Genomic DNA, 17,566 nt, shown 5'->3' on the forward strand with positions numbered 1-17,566 from the left:
AAATTACATTCTCAAACTTTATACAATAACGATATTTTAAATATTGCTCCCTTTGGTTCACTTCATTTAATTTCAAACAATTTTAGAAGATTGCATGCACCCGTCCGGTTTCAATTACACCAAACCTGTTTTTGTGCGGTATACCTATTCCAACTTTATGCTATTTTTTAGACATGATTTCTGTCAGAAATTATATGTATATGTTACGGTAAATGTGCATATTTCGGTGAATGTGCACATTCACCGGTGAATGTGCACATTTACCGGCTCATTTGGCGAATGTGAGTTCAACTCGCGCGCGTGCGCACGTGCGAGTGAAATACTAATTCATATATCTATATTTATAGTTATATTTATATTTATATTTATATTTATATTTATATTTATATTTATATTTATATTTATATTTATATTTATATTTATATTTATATTTATATTTATATTTATATTTATATTAATTATTTTAGTCATATGCATATTAATACCCATTATTTATTACTATTGATCAGTTAACAATTTATTTATTAACTATTAACTATGAACTATTAACTATTTAATTAATAACTTTTAACTATTTAACCATTAACTATTACCTATTTAACTATTCTTAATTCACTATTTACTAATAATGATTCCCTATTTGCTAATATCTATTCACTATTTACTATTAACTATTCAGTTATCACTGTTCACGATTCACTACTTTACTATTCAAATACTATTATATATCTTGATCAAAATGAACAAATCTTCAACAGAATGTTATTAATCATTTATCACCATTACACCATTTTGGTACAAAATTTGTAACATGCTTGACGTATTTCGCGCATAGTCTTTATTGCGCATGCGTCAAATACGCGAGATATTCATAAGACCGATCCAAGTACGCACGTACACCATTGTTTTAATTTGATTGTTTGAGAACACGCCACATTCACCTAGCGTTTTGGGGAATGTGCACATTCACCGGTGAATGTGCACATTCGCCGAGAGTGCACATTTACCGTAACATATACATTATACATAGATACTTTCTTTTATCATTTATTTGTAATGAAATAATGCAATCGATATTCTGTTTCAATATTATTTTTTATTTATACCCGTTCATAAATATATCCTTGATGAAAACGCATCGTTAAGATTTAACAACTCTAGTAGAAACAATAAACAAACTTACTGCTGGTCTAATGATACAATAGATTTGTCCAGATGCAAATATAACATTTCAAGTAAATTATAGTATTATTTTTAACTTCCTGTAGGAACTTATCCCACAGGAAGTTAAAAATAGTACGCGCAAGAAACCGACTGATTTTTTTTACGTTTCAAAGGTTTCTGAACATTTTGTCATAACTTGTGGAATGCATGCAAAATAAGTGTGTGCTAATACAAATTTTCGTCAACGATTTTGGGAAAACGGATTAACCGATTTGAAAAATTAAAAAATAATTTTGAAAGAATAGTTTCGAAAATACAAAACCAAAACTGTAAATATGGTATTTCAGTTTTTGTTAGAACGGAGTATCCAATTTGAATGTATTAAAAAATATTTTATTTGTATTAACCAAATGAAGAACTGAACGATGGCAGAACTGCGGTTTCGGAGAATCCATATTCTATAAAAAAAAATCCATATGACGGTCAAAAATGATCATTAGCATATGCACATCAAAATATCAGAAATAAAAATTGCGAAGTGCTTATGCGCCTCGATATTTTGTCTCTGAAACATCTACACAAGAAAATTAAATATGTAACATAAAAAAATAAATTTTTTCAAAAGTAATTTTTGTTCAAAAATTTCCCAACTTTAGAAAATCAAATTTTTCAAAATTTTCAAAAAAAATAATGAAAGCTTTTTTTAAAAATTTCAATTTTCGGTACGTTTCAGCAATTTTTCTTTTTATTAGTTCAAAATTATCAGATAATTAACTATTTATATATTATTACACATTGTATTCATATCTTTGAAACTGTTTTTCATAACATATTTTGTAACTGATCTCTTATACAATTATTATTTAGACTTTTTCTCCGCACAAAAACAGGCGCAACTTGAAGTATTACAGCTTAATATTAAAAAACGGAATTTGTATCGGTATCAGTTTACTAACGAATATTCCAAAGCAAGCTTTTTATTTAAACCATGGATTTATTAATTGAATACGAAATATATGATACGCAACTATGTGACTATTGAAACATGTTTGTTTTTGGATATGGCTCGCTGTAAATTAAGGCAAAGGAAGGTTTCAAACTAGAATCAAGCCATGTATAGGATGCGACTCTGCTCTAAAAGTAAATTAATATTCGATATTTGATTGACTTTTAATTTTATGATTTTTTTTGGCATGATGCTTTAATATTACAATGTATATCAACAAAATTATACAATTTTTGTTGCAATTTACCACATCAGGCTTAGATAATTTCAAAATTATTTTATGGTATAAAAATAATGCATGGGGTTTGTTTATATATATATGATGTATGTTCGTAAAATTATATTATGATCTTCTTGTTTATACTGTAAATTTTTATGGTAAAAGCTTTTTAACAGCAATAGCTTTATTGGAATGTTTTATATTTGATCAAAAGCATGTGTATGATGCTTTTTTCTCTGTGTTATTAAATGTATTGTATTCAGAACATCTAAAAGAGCGAGACATACTTGTTTACCGAGGGTTCCGAAAATTTTTGTTTTTAGAGTTTTCAAGATTTTACTCGTACATTTCAACATGAAAATTAACTATTCTTATCACGTTTACGAACATGAATGTTATAGCATTCATTGTGTAAAATTCAGTGTGTAATCTGACTACCCTTAGTTATAGTTACACCTTACTTATCGATATTTATATTAGGAAAAATATTAATAATGAAATATTTTATTATATATAAATAAATAACTTTTTTTGAGTTCATCGACAATTTTTTGGTATTTAAACTACTTAAAGTTCGTATATAATTAAAAGAAACTATTATTAATAATACACCATCCTCCGCTTTACATGTTGGTTAGGTTCCCGAGTAACTCGAAAAATTTACTTTTATATGGAAAAATCGTGTAAAACATAAATCACTATTAAAAAAGCCTCATGTGATTTTTTTAATAGGATTAATAACAAATACGTTGAACAAAAAATAAATATTAATATATTTAATATCAAATACATTCAATAAATTATAAGAATATTGATTTATTAACTTCCTGAAGAAGAAGTTTCATAAAAAATGTTTCATAAAAAAATCCGACTCGCTAATTTTATGTTTACTCGACGTTTCAAGCCATTCTGAATCGAATGAGACCAAATTTGGAAAAAGTATGTGTGCGTGTGTGTGAACAGATTTTTTGCCGTAAATTGACGTTTTCTCCAAAACGGATGGACCGATTTCGAAAATTTAAAAGCCGATCGATGTATCTCGATGAGGACTAGAGTTTCTGAGTTTCGTGCGACGATCGGCCGGGCCGTTTCTTTATGAATTGCAAAAAAAGTGAAAAAATTTTCGTCCAAATTTTGAGAAAATGAGTAGCTTTTTTGACATTCGTTAAAATTAAAATTAGACAATTCACTTGGTATAACGATAGAGTACTTGATCTTAATGAACATACTAAACCATTAAAGTCTTATGGAAACTGGTTCAATTATAAAAATTATTGATTTTTGAAAATTTGCTTCTAGAAAATACTCCAAGTTAACGAGTTTGTTCGTTTTCAATTAAGTGTTATAAATCCACTCGGAATAATTTTAATCACTCATATTTTTTTTTATTGATTAAGTCGATTATTTATACATATCGGAAAGTTCATGTAACTTGCCTCAAGGCAAAATACCAATACCAACTAGTTTTACATAAAATTTAGTTTTGATCATAAAACCATCATAAAAGTTCCTATCTTATCTATATATTTCTATCATAGGCATAGACTACTAATGATTCGTAACTGTAACATACATTTTGTAGTGTTGTATTTACTAACAAATTTTGACAATAAAACAATGAAAATGTTATTGTGGACATAAGCATATTATAGTTTAGTACTCATAATTTCGTGTAAATGCAAAATTAATAAATTTGCATTAAAATTTGATGTCAAATATTTTTTAACAGAGACTAATCGGGCATAACATCAGTGAAGAAATGATTTTATGCTATAGTTTAGTGGAACTAAAAATAAAATTTTATGAAAGAGTATAACAATTGAGTTTGAAAAATTACCAAAAGTATACAGTATTTAAAATTTGCTTAAACTAGTGTTGAAAACATAAAACTCACACACACACACACTCATATAAATATATAAATATATATATATATATATATATATATATATATATATATATATATATACTAGCTACGTTGTTTTGCTAAGTAAGGTATATTCTAAACAATTTCTAGAGAATCAAAAATATTAATACTTCAAAGTGTATAACGATGTGTTGTTTGAACGCTATATACAATGCTGTATTATAAAAACAATAAACCCTATTAGTTTGTCTATATTTTGTCAATACAATTAAACTGGAAGATTTATACACTTTCTATAGAAAACATAGTATAATCCAACCCAAGTCTTTTTTGGTCTTTCGACTTATTGATTACGTTTCAAGTTTTCCAGATTCCTTTTCGGATTCGGGATTTTGTGTATAATTGTAAATAATGCTTATATGAAATTTTCAAATTTTTGCGAGGGGAGATAAATAATGAATTAAGTATTTCTTCTTTTATCCTGCTTTTTGAAAAGTTTCAAGTAACATTCGATGAATTAAAGTAAATTTAATAAAAAGTATATATGTAGAGCAGGGCGAGGCACGAAGGTCCAATTTGACTTTGAGCAAATATTAATTATATTATATAAATCAAACCAATTATATCACAACAAATAACACATTTCAAACGAACAATTATCTGACTACGTTCAGTAAAACTGTCAGCTACTTCATCATTGTAGAAAGGTGCTTTTTTGCTGTCTTTAAAAAATTTATTATCTAGACTTTTTTACCCTATAGGCGGAGTAACTTGTAACGGCCAAGTGGCAAACAGGTTTAATGTCTTATTTTAATTTTAAAGGTATTTTAAAAAACAATTACATTTTTAACTAATGCTAAAAAACTACCAACAGAAGAAAATACTTTTATTATGGATTTTCAAAGATTACCGTTTATCTCCCGATAGCAAAGTCATAAGAATCAAAGTTATAGCTGGTTATACATCTTTTTCCCTCTACTTTCAAATATTGTTGTTAAACAATGCTTATCTTTACTGATTTTTGACACATCGGTGGTGGACCTTTTTAACCCCGGACCTTCATATATTACTATCTATTCTGCGATAAATTCTGGGAAATTATAACTGGAACAATGTTATTCGACAAAATGTCCATTTAATCGATACCAAATTTAGGTTCTGAATTTAAATAACATAAATTTTATATTTTGAGTCTCTAGTAACACTTGCGGCCCGTTTACTAACGTTTTTGTATATAATTAGAACTACAAACAAAACTTACTTACTACAAATTTATCATAATTAAATAATATTCGCGTAAAACATCATATTAAACGTAATTGAACATCATCTGTCAAAAGCGTTTGACATTTCACGTAATTGCCACCGTCCATTGTTTTATTTAAATAACGCTTCTACAAAAATTTTCAAATTAAAAATGTAAAGTTTCTACGCGGATTTGAAATAATTTCTCACCTTTTGGACCTTCTCTGGATTGGCACGAATTTTTCAAGACTAAGACTGGCCAAATCGATTCAGCCGTTTCCGAGTTTTATTCGGACATTTGAAAGAGAGCTCCATTTTTATATATAAGAAGATATATAAATAAACTGTTTGATTTTAATAAATAAGTAACCCTCAGTATGTGAGTTAAAAGTTTATAAATTGAATAACCCGGCGTCAACTGCGTAGTGAGTAGAGCTGCTACATCTCTCTCAGCGCGATCAATATTGTTTAATATTTCATTGAATTTATAAAAGCGTTCAGCATCAGAAATTTCTACAGGTCGCTTGAAGCAGGTAGTATTTTCTTATATGCAGAACAATTTCACTTACTGTGCTTGCGATTTTGCATGAACTGGATGTATTATCAGGGTAATAAATGAATTACTACGACTTTGGTTTGATTAAAGTTCTTACAATTGTAGCTATACTTTCAAAAAACTTTACGCAAAAAGTTGTTACGGTTCTTAATGATTTCTATTTATATCATCACTTTCCAATTTTGAACATAGATAATCACAGTAATGATTCATATTTTAAACACAGTATATTAGTGTCGTATAATTAACGCAATATTTTTCATTTTATTCTTTGGAATAACGTTATGGATTTTAATTTTTATGCATTTGAGATATGTAATAAAATTTATTACTAAAGTTTGTGTATAGATGAAATATTTTGACTCAAAACTAAAGAAAATATTAATGGTTAAGGATATAATATTCAACTTGACAAGAATTTCTGAATATGCTTATACTTTGTCTTTAATGCCCGACTAAAATATCGAACTAGCTGTAAGTGGAATTCTGTCTTGAGGCAATTATGGCATCGTGCCTTAAGGCAAATTGCTGGAACTTCCCGTACCGTAACGAAATGTTCGAGGAATACTGAATGTTTTCAAATAGATTATTATAAATATTGTAACATTGTGTAATATTTATAAGAATTATATAAACTGAATTGCAGAGTTGAAATTATTTGTAAAGTATATTAGAACTATAGTCAGAATTAAAAATTAAATCTGAAATATTTTCGATATACAAAAAACTAAAAAAAAAAAAAAAAAAAAAAAAAAAAAAAAAAAAAAAAAAAAAAAAATGGAACAAAATTTTTTTTTCCAAAATCAATTATTTTGTTAAGACAAGCTGAAAGTTCTTTCAATCATTTAAATCGGACGCTTAGTTCTCTCAAAAACTGCCATTTTTTACATATTTAGCTCCGTATCTTCAAAATGGCTGGGCCTGCCTTTGCCAAAAACTAATAAACACTTCTCCCAATCATTACTAATTGAATGTTTTTTTACATCATTCAAATCGGATACTCCGTTCTCTCAAAATTCGATTTCTATTTTCTGCACTCTTTGCTCCGTATCTCCGAAACGGCTGGACCTGCCTTTGCCAAAAACTAATCAGCTCTTTTCCCTATCAATAGGAATCGAATGTTTTTTGAACCATTCAAATCGGTTGATCCGTGCGCCCTGAAACGTGACTGGAAATTTGTATCCATACATACATACACACACACACACACACACACACACACACACACACACACACACATCCATTTTTTCTGAGGTATGCCAAAACGTTCAGAAACCTTCAAAACGTCGAGAAATGTAAAAATTTTCAATTCCGATTTTCGGCCCATTACAATAACTTACCCTACGGGAAGTTAAAAATTGTTAAAGCTATTTTAGGTATTTCATTCAGGTAATAGAATAATAATTAGCGCTGAACGTTGTAATCGTGTGGCGCCGAACATTCACGCTTTTAACTGCGAATTCGGTTCAAAATATTAGAATAACCTTGAGTTTCATTATAACAGCATTATACTGTAACTTATTCTTATTGAACAAGTAAATCAAATCCTTGAATCTCTTAAATTATTTATTATCGACGTTTCGGATCTAAATAGGTTCTATCTTTAGAACATCTTTCAAGAAACATGAACTTGATAAGATATAAACAAACTATATTCTTAAGAAAAAATAAAAATTAGTGGATTTTTTTTTATAAAATTAATAAAATTATGAAAGAAAGGAAATTATGTAAAATATAATAAAATAATAATGAATGGATTATATAAAAGAAATATTAAAATGACAGTTGAAAGATTAAAAAAAGAGAATTAGGAGAAAAGTAAACTAATATTTAGTTTAGTATATAATATATGTCAAATGAATTTATCTGTTATATTGCAACTTATCACCGCAGACGAATTATTTTTAACTTTATCATAAGGATGCCAAGGATGCCCAACTCTATATTTTTATTCTTATACGGCGAAACAAATACATTGTTAGTAAAATATATTATACACATCATATTTAATATAATATTTTATTATATTTTTAAAAATTATTGAATGCATGTGCTATCTGTTTTTTGCAATTTTTCACTATGGACAAATTATGTACATCATAAGAAAAAAATAATTAGATATATCGCACCCTTGATTTGTTGATTTTTTACGATTTTGATGACAATGTTTATGATCTAGACTGCAAAAAATGTTCTAATTATAAAAAATTAACAAAGCTTAATTTGCGCGTTTATGACACGTACATACCTAACTTGAATATTCGGTTTTGTGTTTTGTACTGATCACCGTCGACGTTTGCACTTAAATAAAATACATATCTGGAACATAAATGTAATGTGAACGGTGTTAATTAAATTAATTTGGATCAGTCGATTATTTGCAGGTATCAGCAATATTTTATGGCTTATTTTGTTTTGTAGAAAACTCGACTTTCTTATCCATATGCTATATATAAGATGATCAAAACTAAATTTTATGCGTGTATAAGATGGATTATTTGAAACGAAAATAGTATGTTAAGTCTTATTTATAGCAATCAACTTAAATGATTTTTTATATTTTTACTTAAATGAATTTTTATATTATATAGAAAAACCAATATATAAATAGGACTCTTTCAATATTTGTTCCATTATTGAAATAATTATTTAAATATGTTTATTATTCATTATATTAAAAACAGATAAAAAGGATTTTTATTAAGTGATTTATTTTTGTTTAGCACGGTTTTTCTATATAAAAGTGAATTTTTCGAGTTACACGATTTTTTATGGAACCTATCTTCCGTGTAAAACGGAGTATAGGTGTACACACATATATATGTGTGTACTTTTTGTTTGACCTTAAAATATATTGATATTTTTTCAGTTAAATGGTTCAAATAAAGATGATTTTTTACACGTTTCGACATTTTATCATTTATTATTTTATGTATTTTATGTATAAGTATATGTATGTATATTCTATATATAATTCATTTTGCATTTTTATTTGGTTTTAAACATTCGCTAGTGTATTTCTATTTACAAAAGCAACCTATAAGTTGCTATAAGCAAACACACGATACTGGCTTACGAATACGGTGTATATAGATGTTGCAAAATGTGAACGATTTAAGTTTTGCTGGCACCGTACGTTCGATTATTGATTTTTCTCTTTGTTGAATGTTTACATTTTCCAACACATAGCATGTTTAGTTTGTTTTTGAAAAATAGGTTAACATAGTTTTTTTGTGCTCGGTGATTTTCTGATCATATGTACTTTGCCCGCGAAATTTAAAAACTTCACATTACAACTTTTGATCAACGTATTTGACGGTTATATGGTATATATATATATATATATATTTTGTAGAGTTTCGAACAAGAATCCAAAAATAATACAAAATAAAAAACAAGAAAAGTTTTTAAAAAAACAATTTCTTTATTTAATTATTTGTTTATTGTCGACGTTTCGGAACTAGGTACGTTCCATCTTCAGGACATCTGTCAAGATGGAACGTACCTAGTTCCGAAACGTCGACAATAAACAAATAATTAAATAAAGAAATTGTTTTTTTAAAACTTTTCTTGTTTTTTATTTTGTATTATTTTTGGATTCTTGTTCGAAACTCTACAAAATATACACAAATCCAGACTCTACCATTCAATATATATATATATATATATATATATATATATATATATATATATATACACCTAAGTCTGTTTTTACACGGTCTTTTTGTACACGGTTTTGATATAACACGGTTTGAAAATTGAATATTTTTAATTTTTTTACACGATTTTATTCCATTTAGCACGATTTGAAATTTTATGTACTTAAATTTTTTTTGTCAAATTTAATTTTTGCGAAGTATGTTCATATCACAAAAAAGTATTTATGAAAGAAAAAAGTCTGAAACCATCGATAGTATCGATAGTTTGCGAACACTAGCTTAAAGATTTAAGTGAATTCCCCTTTAGCGCGTACAAACAATTTTTAATTAATTTTTACTGGTCAAAGCAAATGTGAATAGCACTAATTTAGGGGAATTATTATTAAAATAAACATGAATTCTTGTTCTTGAAAATTCTTGTTTTTCACTAATTTTAATAGGTTTTAGAGAGTAGGACAAATAATCCATTTTTGTATAAGATTAATGTCTTTTTTTACACTTTTTTTTTTACACGGCTTCTTCTGGAACCAATCTCCGTGTAAAAACAGACTTAGGTGTATATGTATGTATGTATATATAAGGTGTTTAAATTTGATGTTGAAATACATGATTAATTTCTTGGAGGTAAATCATAAATAAAGTAAAGATTTCTAAAACATCTTTATTTTTTCATACGTTTTAACGTAAAATTCTACGTTATCATCAGTGGTTTTACAATTTTGAAATAAACAGAAAAAGTAATGTTAAAAACTAAATATAAACAGAGCAAGAATAAGAAAAAAGAACTTTTACTTGACGCCCTATATTATATTATATATATATTGGAGTATGTAAATTTGGTGTTGATATATATTAAAACGAGTGTGTTGATTCAGGCAATACCACTAAGTAAAAAAAAAACTAAAGCAATTAGGAAAACAGCTTTATTAATCCAATCGTTTTTTTTTTATAATTAATTTAGAAAAGAAAATTTTCACAACATATTGGACTTAAAGATAGGTACTTACAGACAAAAACAATCAAACACTACACTACACTTATTAACACAATTGTAACACCAAGCTATCACTAGTTTAAACATTTAAAACTAATTATGAATTAGAGTTAAAAAACTAAATTTGTGTACATAGTTGTTGAAGTCTAAACGCTGAATAAATGTGTTTATAAAGATTTTTTTTTAATAATGTGCAAACTGGTAAAAACATATGGTTTCTGAAAGTAATAAAAAAAAGGGACACGCTTCATTCAGTAATAATATTGTTTGAAAAATTGTCGAGGAATATCTTGTAATCATTGCAGAGAGAATAGCTGTGAAATCTCTTGTTTATTGATTAACGATATTAGACAACATTCACTAAATCTTCTTTTAAATATATTGGTTTCAAAATGTAAAACACTCGGGTTTAGGAAGTCAATGTTATGCTGAAGGTTATTTATGTTTTCTGAAAGCATTGTTATATACTGATTCTTATTTTTTGAATTATTTCTTTGTTGAGAGATTCTTTTGTGTAGATTTTGACTAGTATTGCCAATGTAAAACCCTTGGCAATTTGGAAAATTTAATTTGTATACTAAATTACTTACTTACGGAGGTATAAAATTCTGTTTCTAGTTATGGATTGGATCAAATGTTGAGGATAAGAATTTTTACTTACGATTTGTGATACTGATGAGAGGTTGTTCTTCAAAAATTTATGAGACAATGATATAGCATGATCTATTAAGTTGATAATGGTGCTTATTTTAGTAGGTATCGACTTCAGTAAGTTGGTTCATGAATTGGTATACCCTTTATAAAACGATCTTTACTACGCATGGAAAATTATTTATTTAATTTTTTATTGACTTCATTCGGGATATGGTATGTCTATTTCTTATATATACATACATATATGCGTAAATAGTGGGTAGTAAGGCAGGACTGTGAGCTGAGTTAAACTCCAACTCGATTCACGGAAGAAGTAGTGTGACAGTTTTTTCCATTTCCATTTCACACCGCAGTGTTAGAGATGGGCTTATTTTCAATTGGAAACATATTTAACTTCCCGTAAGGCAAGTTATAGTAATCGCAAAAAATCGAAAATGAAAATTTTTATATATCTTTACGTTTCAAAACCTTCTGAACATTTTGGCATACCTTAGAAAAAATGTATGTATGTGTGTTTTTTTTTTTTTTTTTTTTTTTTTTTTTTTTTTGTATAGCGAAGGAAATGCTTTTATGCATCCCAGACCGGTCTTCTGTCTGGGTATGTCGGACTCGATACCGCCCTGGTATAATACCGACTAAAACCTCCGCTTTGCCCCTGCCTCTGGTCCCCACGGAAACCGCCGCTAGGCATTACTTCGTGGGGGGAGGATCTAGAATGTTACAATTCTTAACTTGTTATAAACAATGTTATAAATCATAAACATTTTACTTATGTATGTGTATGTGTATGTATATGTATGTGTGTGTGCGTGCGTTTATGTGTGTGTGCGCGGATACAAATTTTCGTCGACGATTTCGGGAACACGGATGAAGCGATTTGAATAATTCAAAAAACATTCGATTCGTATTGATAAGGAGACTTGCTGATTAGTTTTTAGCAAAAGCAGGTCTAGCCGTTCCGAAGATATGGGGCAAAAAGTGCCAAAAACGCTAACTCAGTTTTTAAGAGAACGAAGCGTCCGATTTGAATAATTCAAAAAACATTTTACTTGTATTAACAAGATGAAGAACTGATCAAATTTCCACGAAGGCAGGTCTAGCGGTTTCGGCGATTTAGTGAAAAAAAGTAAAAAAGAAAATGCCATTTGGCGGTCAAAAATGATCATTAGACCGCCAATATGCACATCAAATTATCAGATATTTTATAGAGATTTTAACAATATGTATAAATTTATAGACTCTAACCTCGGGATTCATAGCCAGTACATAGCCAAAATACTTGAATTTTTTCACAGTTTTGCAAAACAAAACTCTTATTATTTTTTTCATTACAAAAATTCATGATTATCGACTGGTTAGTTGTATCAATGTTAGTGCAAAATTCTGTGATGTGTACACATTTTTAGATATAAAATACCATGTTCAATATCCATCATATACTGATGATGACATCAAATTGTATGTCGAAACGCTTGGAATTAAAGATTATTTTATAAATCTTTGCCTTTGTTTGATGTATCGCCCGCAAGAACTTACTCATATATCTCAACATCAAAATTAACTACTAAATCATATATATATGTATATATATATATATATATATATATATATATATATATATATATATATATATATACACTTATTTTTGTCAGAATTTGTTCGAATTTTGTTACGACTAATATTATATGATTATATAAGCTGATGCTAGTTTTTTTTTATTAATGTCGTCTAATAGAATGGAAAGGAAAAATGCAATACACACATGTACTGTATGAATTTAATACATCAAAGCTGACATGATAATATTTTTAATTATACAGGTTCCATAATGTTTCACGTGCGAAGACGACCAGCCGATGCGCAACCACGTCGGCGGAAAAAGAAACCGCTTTCTGGACCAAACGGTTCCACTAGTGGAGGATTAGATTGGAGCGAAGGACCGGCGTTGATTGAAATGGGACCTCACGGTCAACAATTGGAGGGCGGTCGACGCATTAGAATCAGTTTGGAACCCTTAGAAGTTAGTATTTTGGCAATGGGAATTTTTTCTCGATATACTTGGTTACTTATATATATCCCATTTTTGTTGTGATTATATCCCAATTCGTTTCGAAGTACAATTTGTATGCTATGTAAATAAAGTGGAGAGCGTAATACATGAATATGAATATTATGACATTTGGCGTAGATTCTGAGATACATCAACTTTTTTGGGTTCAAAATACTATTCTTTCAGGTTGGTAGCGCGTCATCAGCCGGAGTCCAATTGTTTGGGCCATTGATTCAGCCTAAACATTGTCTGATTGCAATTCAGGACAATGCGTGTGTGGTCACACCTCTACATACTGATGCTCCAACGTTTGTCAATAATCACCGCATTTACCAGCCCACAGTACTTCACGTACGTTTCACAGTTTATTTTCTTAATAGCTTGAAACAATTTTTAAGAGTATTGCGATAATTGCAATGTTTTATATATTATATATTGAGTCATAAATAATTTGCTTGCATTTTGGCGTAATTTATGCCATGTTTTTATCATTATCCTAATGATTATATAGCAAAATGAGTGAGTTTTAATAGATTATTTATATATCTTTAAGCTTGCAACTAGATTAGGCATCTATTCGGTAATCGGCCTATTCGGCTATTTTTTATTACATTTGGCCTAATACCGATAAACTACCGACTATTCTAGGATGTAGTTAAAATCTTTTTTTTCGTAGATTATCTAATTTTTACTAATAAGCATAAGTAGCTACGTGTGTGCCACAAAATGCTTGATATTTAATACTACACTTGTATGAGATTGAATTCTCAGTTAATAAAATGTGCAGTAAAAATTTAAAAACAACTTATATATATGCAATCATATCTACATGTCGACAGTTAATCTTCCTTTGAAAGTAAACTTTTAATTTTTACAACTGCTTCACAGTATATTTCTTGAATCACGTTGTCACGTTGGCGCTATTAATCACAAATGTCGCAAAGTAATGTTCGTCAGTACCATAGAACACCATACCATACAAATTTTCGTGCTCAAAACCGCCCGAATAGTTTTTCCTCATATTCGGTCATTCGGTTAGGAGGGCTTAGCTGAATATTCGGCATTCGGTATATTACCGAATGTACTCGTTTCGAGCTTAGTTTATAGACATGGTGTTTTGTTTTTTAATTTTTACCTCCGCTTTACACGGAAGATAGGTTCCATAAAAACCGTGTAACTTACATGGAAAATCTGTGCTACACGAAAATCACTATAAAAAAGTCATTTAGTCAATTTTTAATATGATGAATAACAAACATAATGTACAAAAAATAAATATTAATATATTTAATACTAAACACATTTAATAATTTCAATATTACTTAAGTAGCTTTTATTATTTTACGCTACAAATTATATAAATACTAATTAAAAACCAAGTTTAAAATGAGTATGCTTTTTGTTTTGGTATTTCAACTAACTTACACACACATAAAATTTTGTTTTGATCATAAAACGGGGAGTTCGCATCTTGTCCACATACTTTCATCGTAGACATACAGTGCTCAGAATTCGCAACTGTGACAAAAATTTTGTAGTGTTGTATTTTGACAGTAAAATAATAAAAATATTTTTGTAGATATAAGCTAAGATTATACTTTAGGGTTTATAATTTCATGTAAATGCAAATTAATAAATTTCGTTAAAAACAATATTGTAAAAACGTAAGATCGAAAACGTGTAAAACGGGGGATGTTATGTATATTTATTTATTGCTAATATAACCAGTCTCGATCATTCTTACTCGTCTTTGGTTCATTAATTACAAATAACATAGTCTTTAAATTAAGTATAAACTAAAATAACTTATTTATTAATACAATATTTTGAAAAACTATTTTGTCCATATCGTACGGAGAAAGCGATATATAAGGTAGTAAGGACTTATGGGATACTAATTTTTAAGAGGACTTCATAAATAAACCGTTTGGACCTTCTTGAGATATCAGCACATGGCGCATGAGCCCAAAGAGGAAATCATTATTATTTTCATAAATCTGCATTTGCATTCTTTACTGTTTATTCTATTGAATTTAAAAATGAAATACATGTAATAACAGTCATGATATTTGAATTACTTGGCTGTGAATATATTATCGCTATTTGTTAAAAATTGTAGTTGACAATTTGTATTTATTTTTTTTACTTGAAATGGTCAAATCTAGAAAATGTTACATAATATAATTGTTATTTTATTATGTGCATCATGGAAAATTAAAAATGAATCATTCAAACAAAAAAAAAGTTTGAAGGTCATCTAAAAACAAAATCACAAATAATTTTCTAGATTTGATTAATTACATTATTATATTAGTCGACATGCTTTTATGAACAATCTAAAATATTTAGATGTTTGAATGATACATTACGTTAGTTATTTTAGTAGTTGAAAGTAAATTTTAAAATATTAAATGATATTTTTTCACTTTGTGGTGATTATAGATGATCATTTTCGTTTTTGGTATTGAAGTCACATAAATTTTAAATTCAATTTTTTATTATCCAATCCTTTTCGTAATATTATTTGATTTCCGACTAAACCATTTCAAGGTGAAAAAATTTTAATCGTTACATTCGAAAAGGTAACTTTAGTGTAGGAAATTTGCAATATTTGCTTTGTACGCTTCTAAGTTATTATTTTAGTAAAAAAAATCATTAAATGGTAGAATAAACCTTACCATAGAGTAAATTGAAATGCACATTGAATTTTTGCTATCTTATAAACTTGAATTATTTTGTCGACTAATATTACTATCATTCATATTTTTTTAATATATGTTTTTTCTGAACAGCATGGGAGTGTTGTAATGTTCGGTAGAGTTGCTTCATTTAAGTATAGTGATTCTCAACAAGATGGCAGACTAAGCAGACATTTAGCAATATCTCAATCTCATCTTGATAATGCTTCAGTATACGACAGGATCAGGAATTTTTTGCATTTATTATTAGGTACAATACCCAAAGAATTGTACAATCCTCCAACATCGTATGGAATGCTGCACAAAATTATTAATAATGCTATGCTCTATCATTTACACATTTAATATACATTACAGAGAAGTGCATAATATGCTAAATAATTTATTTAATTTTATTCTTATTCATTCCATTATTATGTTTTTTGTGGTACTTAAGGCTAAACCATTGGTTAACAATTTGCAATAGGTCATATTTGAAAATATAATCAGTATATTACTTTTTGCAATCATAGTTCAATGAAATGAACCTATTTTCAAAGGAATACTTTAAATGAAGCAAATGTTATTGTTTAATGAATTTTTATATTTACTTTCATTTGTTCTCATTTTGGGTTTTTCATGTTGCATGTTGTTGCTTATTATCTCAATGTTGATTGTCCAAAACACCTGCACCGTTTCTCGTGGTTAAAATTTGATACGAAAAGATCGCCAACGTCACCGATATTGAACGAACGAGCATTGAGCCCAATGGAAAACCTGGATGACTTGAATATAGAGACTATGCATCAACAAAAACACACAGGACTCGATATGACAGATTATACGATGAAACACGAAAACGATAATCACATTCTTATCAAAACTGTAAGCTCACATAAAAATAACCATGATGATCCCGGGCGCGACAACATTGAGACTACTTTTGATTTGGATGGAAACGTTGAAACCAAATCAGTTGGCAGCGCTAAAAGCGCAGGGTCTAATCAAGAGAGCAGGTGAACAATATTTTGTATGATTCTACCAAAATTATTGTGCAGGCGCTAAAATCATATAAAGCGTTTTTGACCGTTATATTTGGGTTAATAATTCGTTCTAGAATTCACTTTGTGCTGTGATCATGCATCTTTTTATTATTTGCATGCACTGTTACATATTTTTTGCTTCACTTAAATTTCTATTTACATATTCATTACAGCGTGTTTTTTAAAGTGAATGTGATAGCCAGTTCTGTTTAACAATGTTTTCCGAACTATATAACTTCCATGCACCCAATATTTTTTAAATTAATGTAATAATTTGTGAATTAAATATATTAAGCGATCTACTACTGTAGCTCCTTACTTACATTTCTGTGAGAGATTAATTTGGGTGTGTTAGCTTTGTAATTATATTTAAATATTTCATATAGAATGAAATGACTCTATTTTACGTAACATTTAAAACATTTTTATA

The 17,566-nt window shown here is 28.3% G+C and overlaps 1 protein-coding gene across 1 annotated transcript; it reads left to right on the forward strand.

Annotated features, from left to right (window-relative positions):
- Positions 1-2,242: 2,242 nt before the first annotated feature.
- Positions 2,243-17,109, forward strand: LOC113369255 (afadin-like; the record flags this gene model as incomplete). Its single annotated transcript, XM_026610041.1, has 5 exons — positions 2,243-2,304; positions 13,186-13,385; positions 13,602-13,766; positions 16,208-16,335; positions 16,819-17,109. Coding segments are annotated over exons 1-5 (812 nt in total), but the record flags the coding sequence as incomplete, so codon positions are not given.
- Between the last annotated feature and the right edge of the window lie 457 nt (positions 17,110-17,566).

This window comes from Ctenocephalides felis, unplaced genomic scaffold (genome assembly GCF_003426905.1).
Source record: "Ctenocephalides felis isolate EL2017-DRISC unplaced genomic scaffold, ASM342690v1 CF-g0.4_SCAFFOLD_01173, whole genome shotgun sequence".
Lineage (NCBI taxonomy): Eukaryota > Metazoa > Arthropoda > Insecta > Siphonaptera > Pulicidae > Ctenocephalides > Ctenocephalides felis.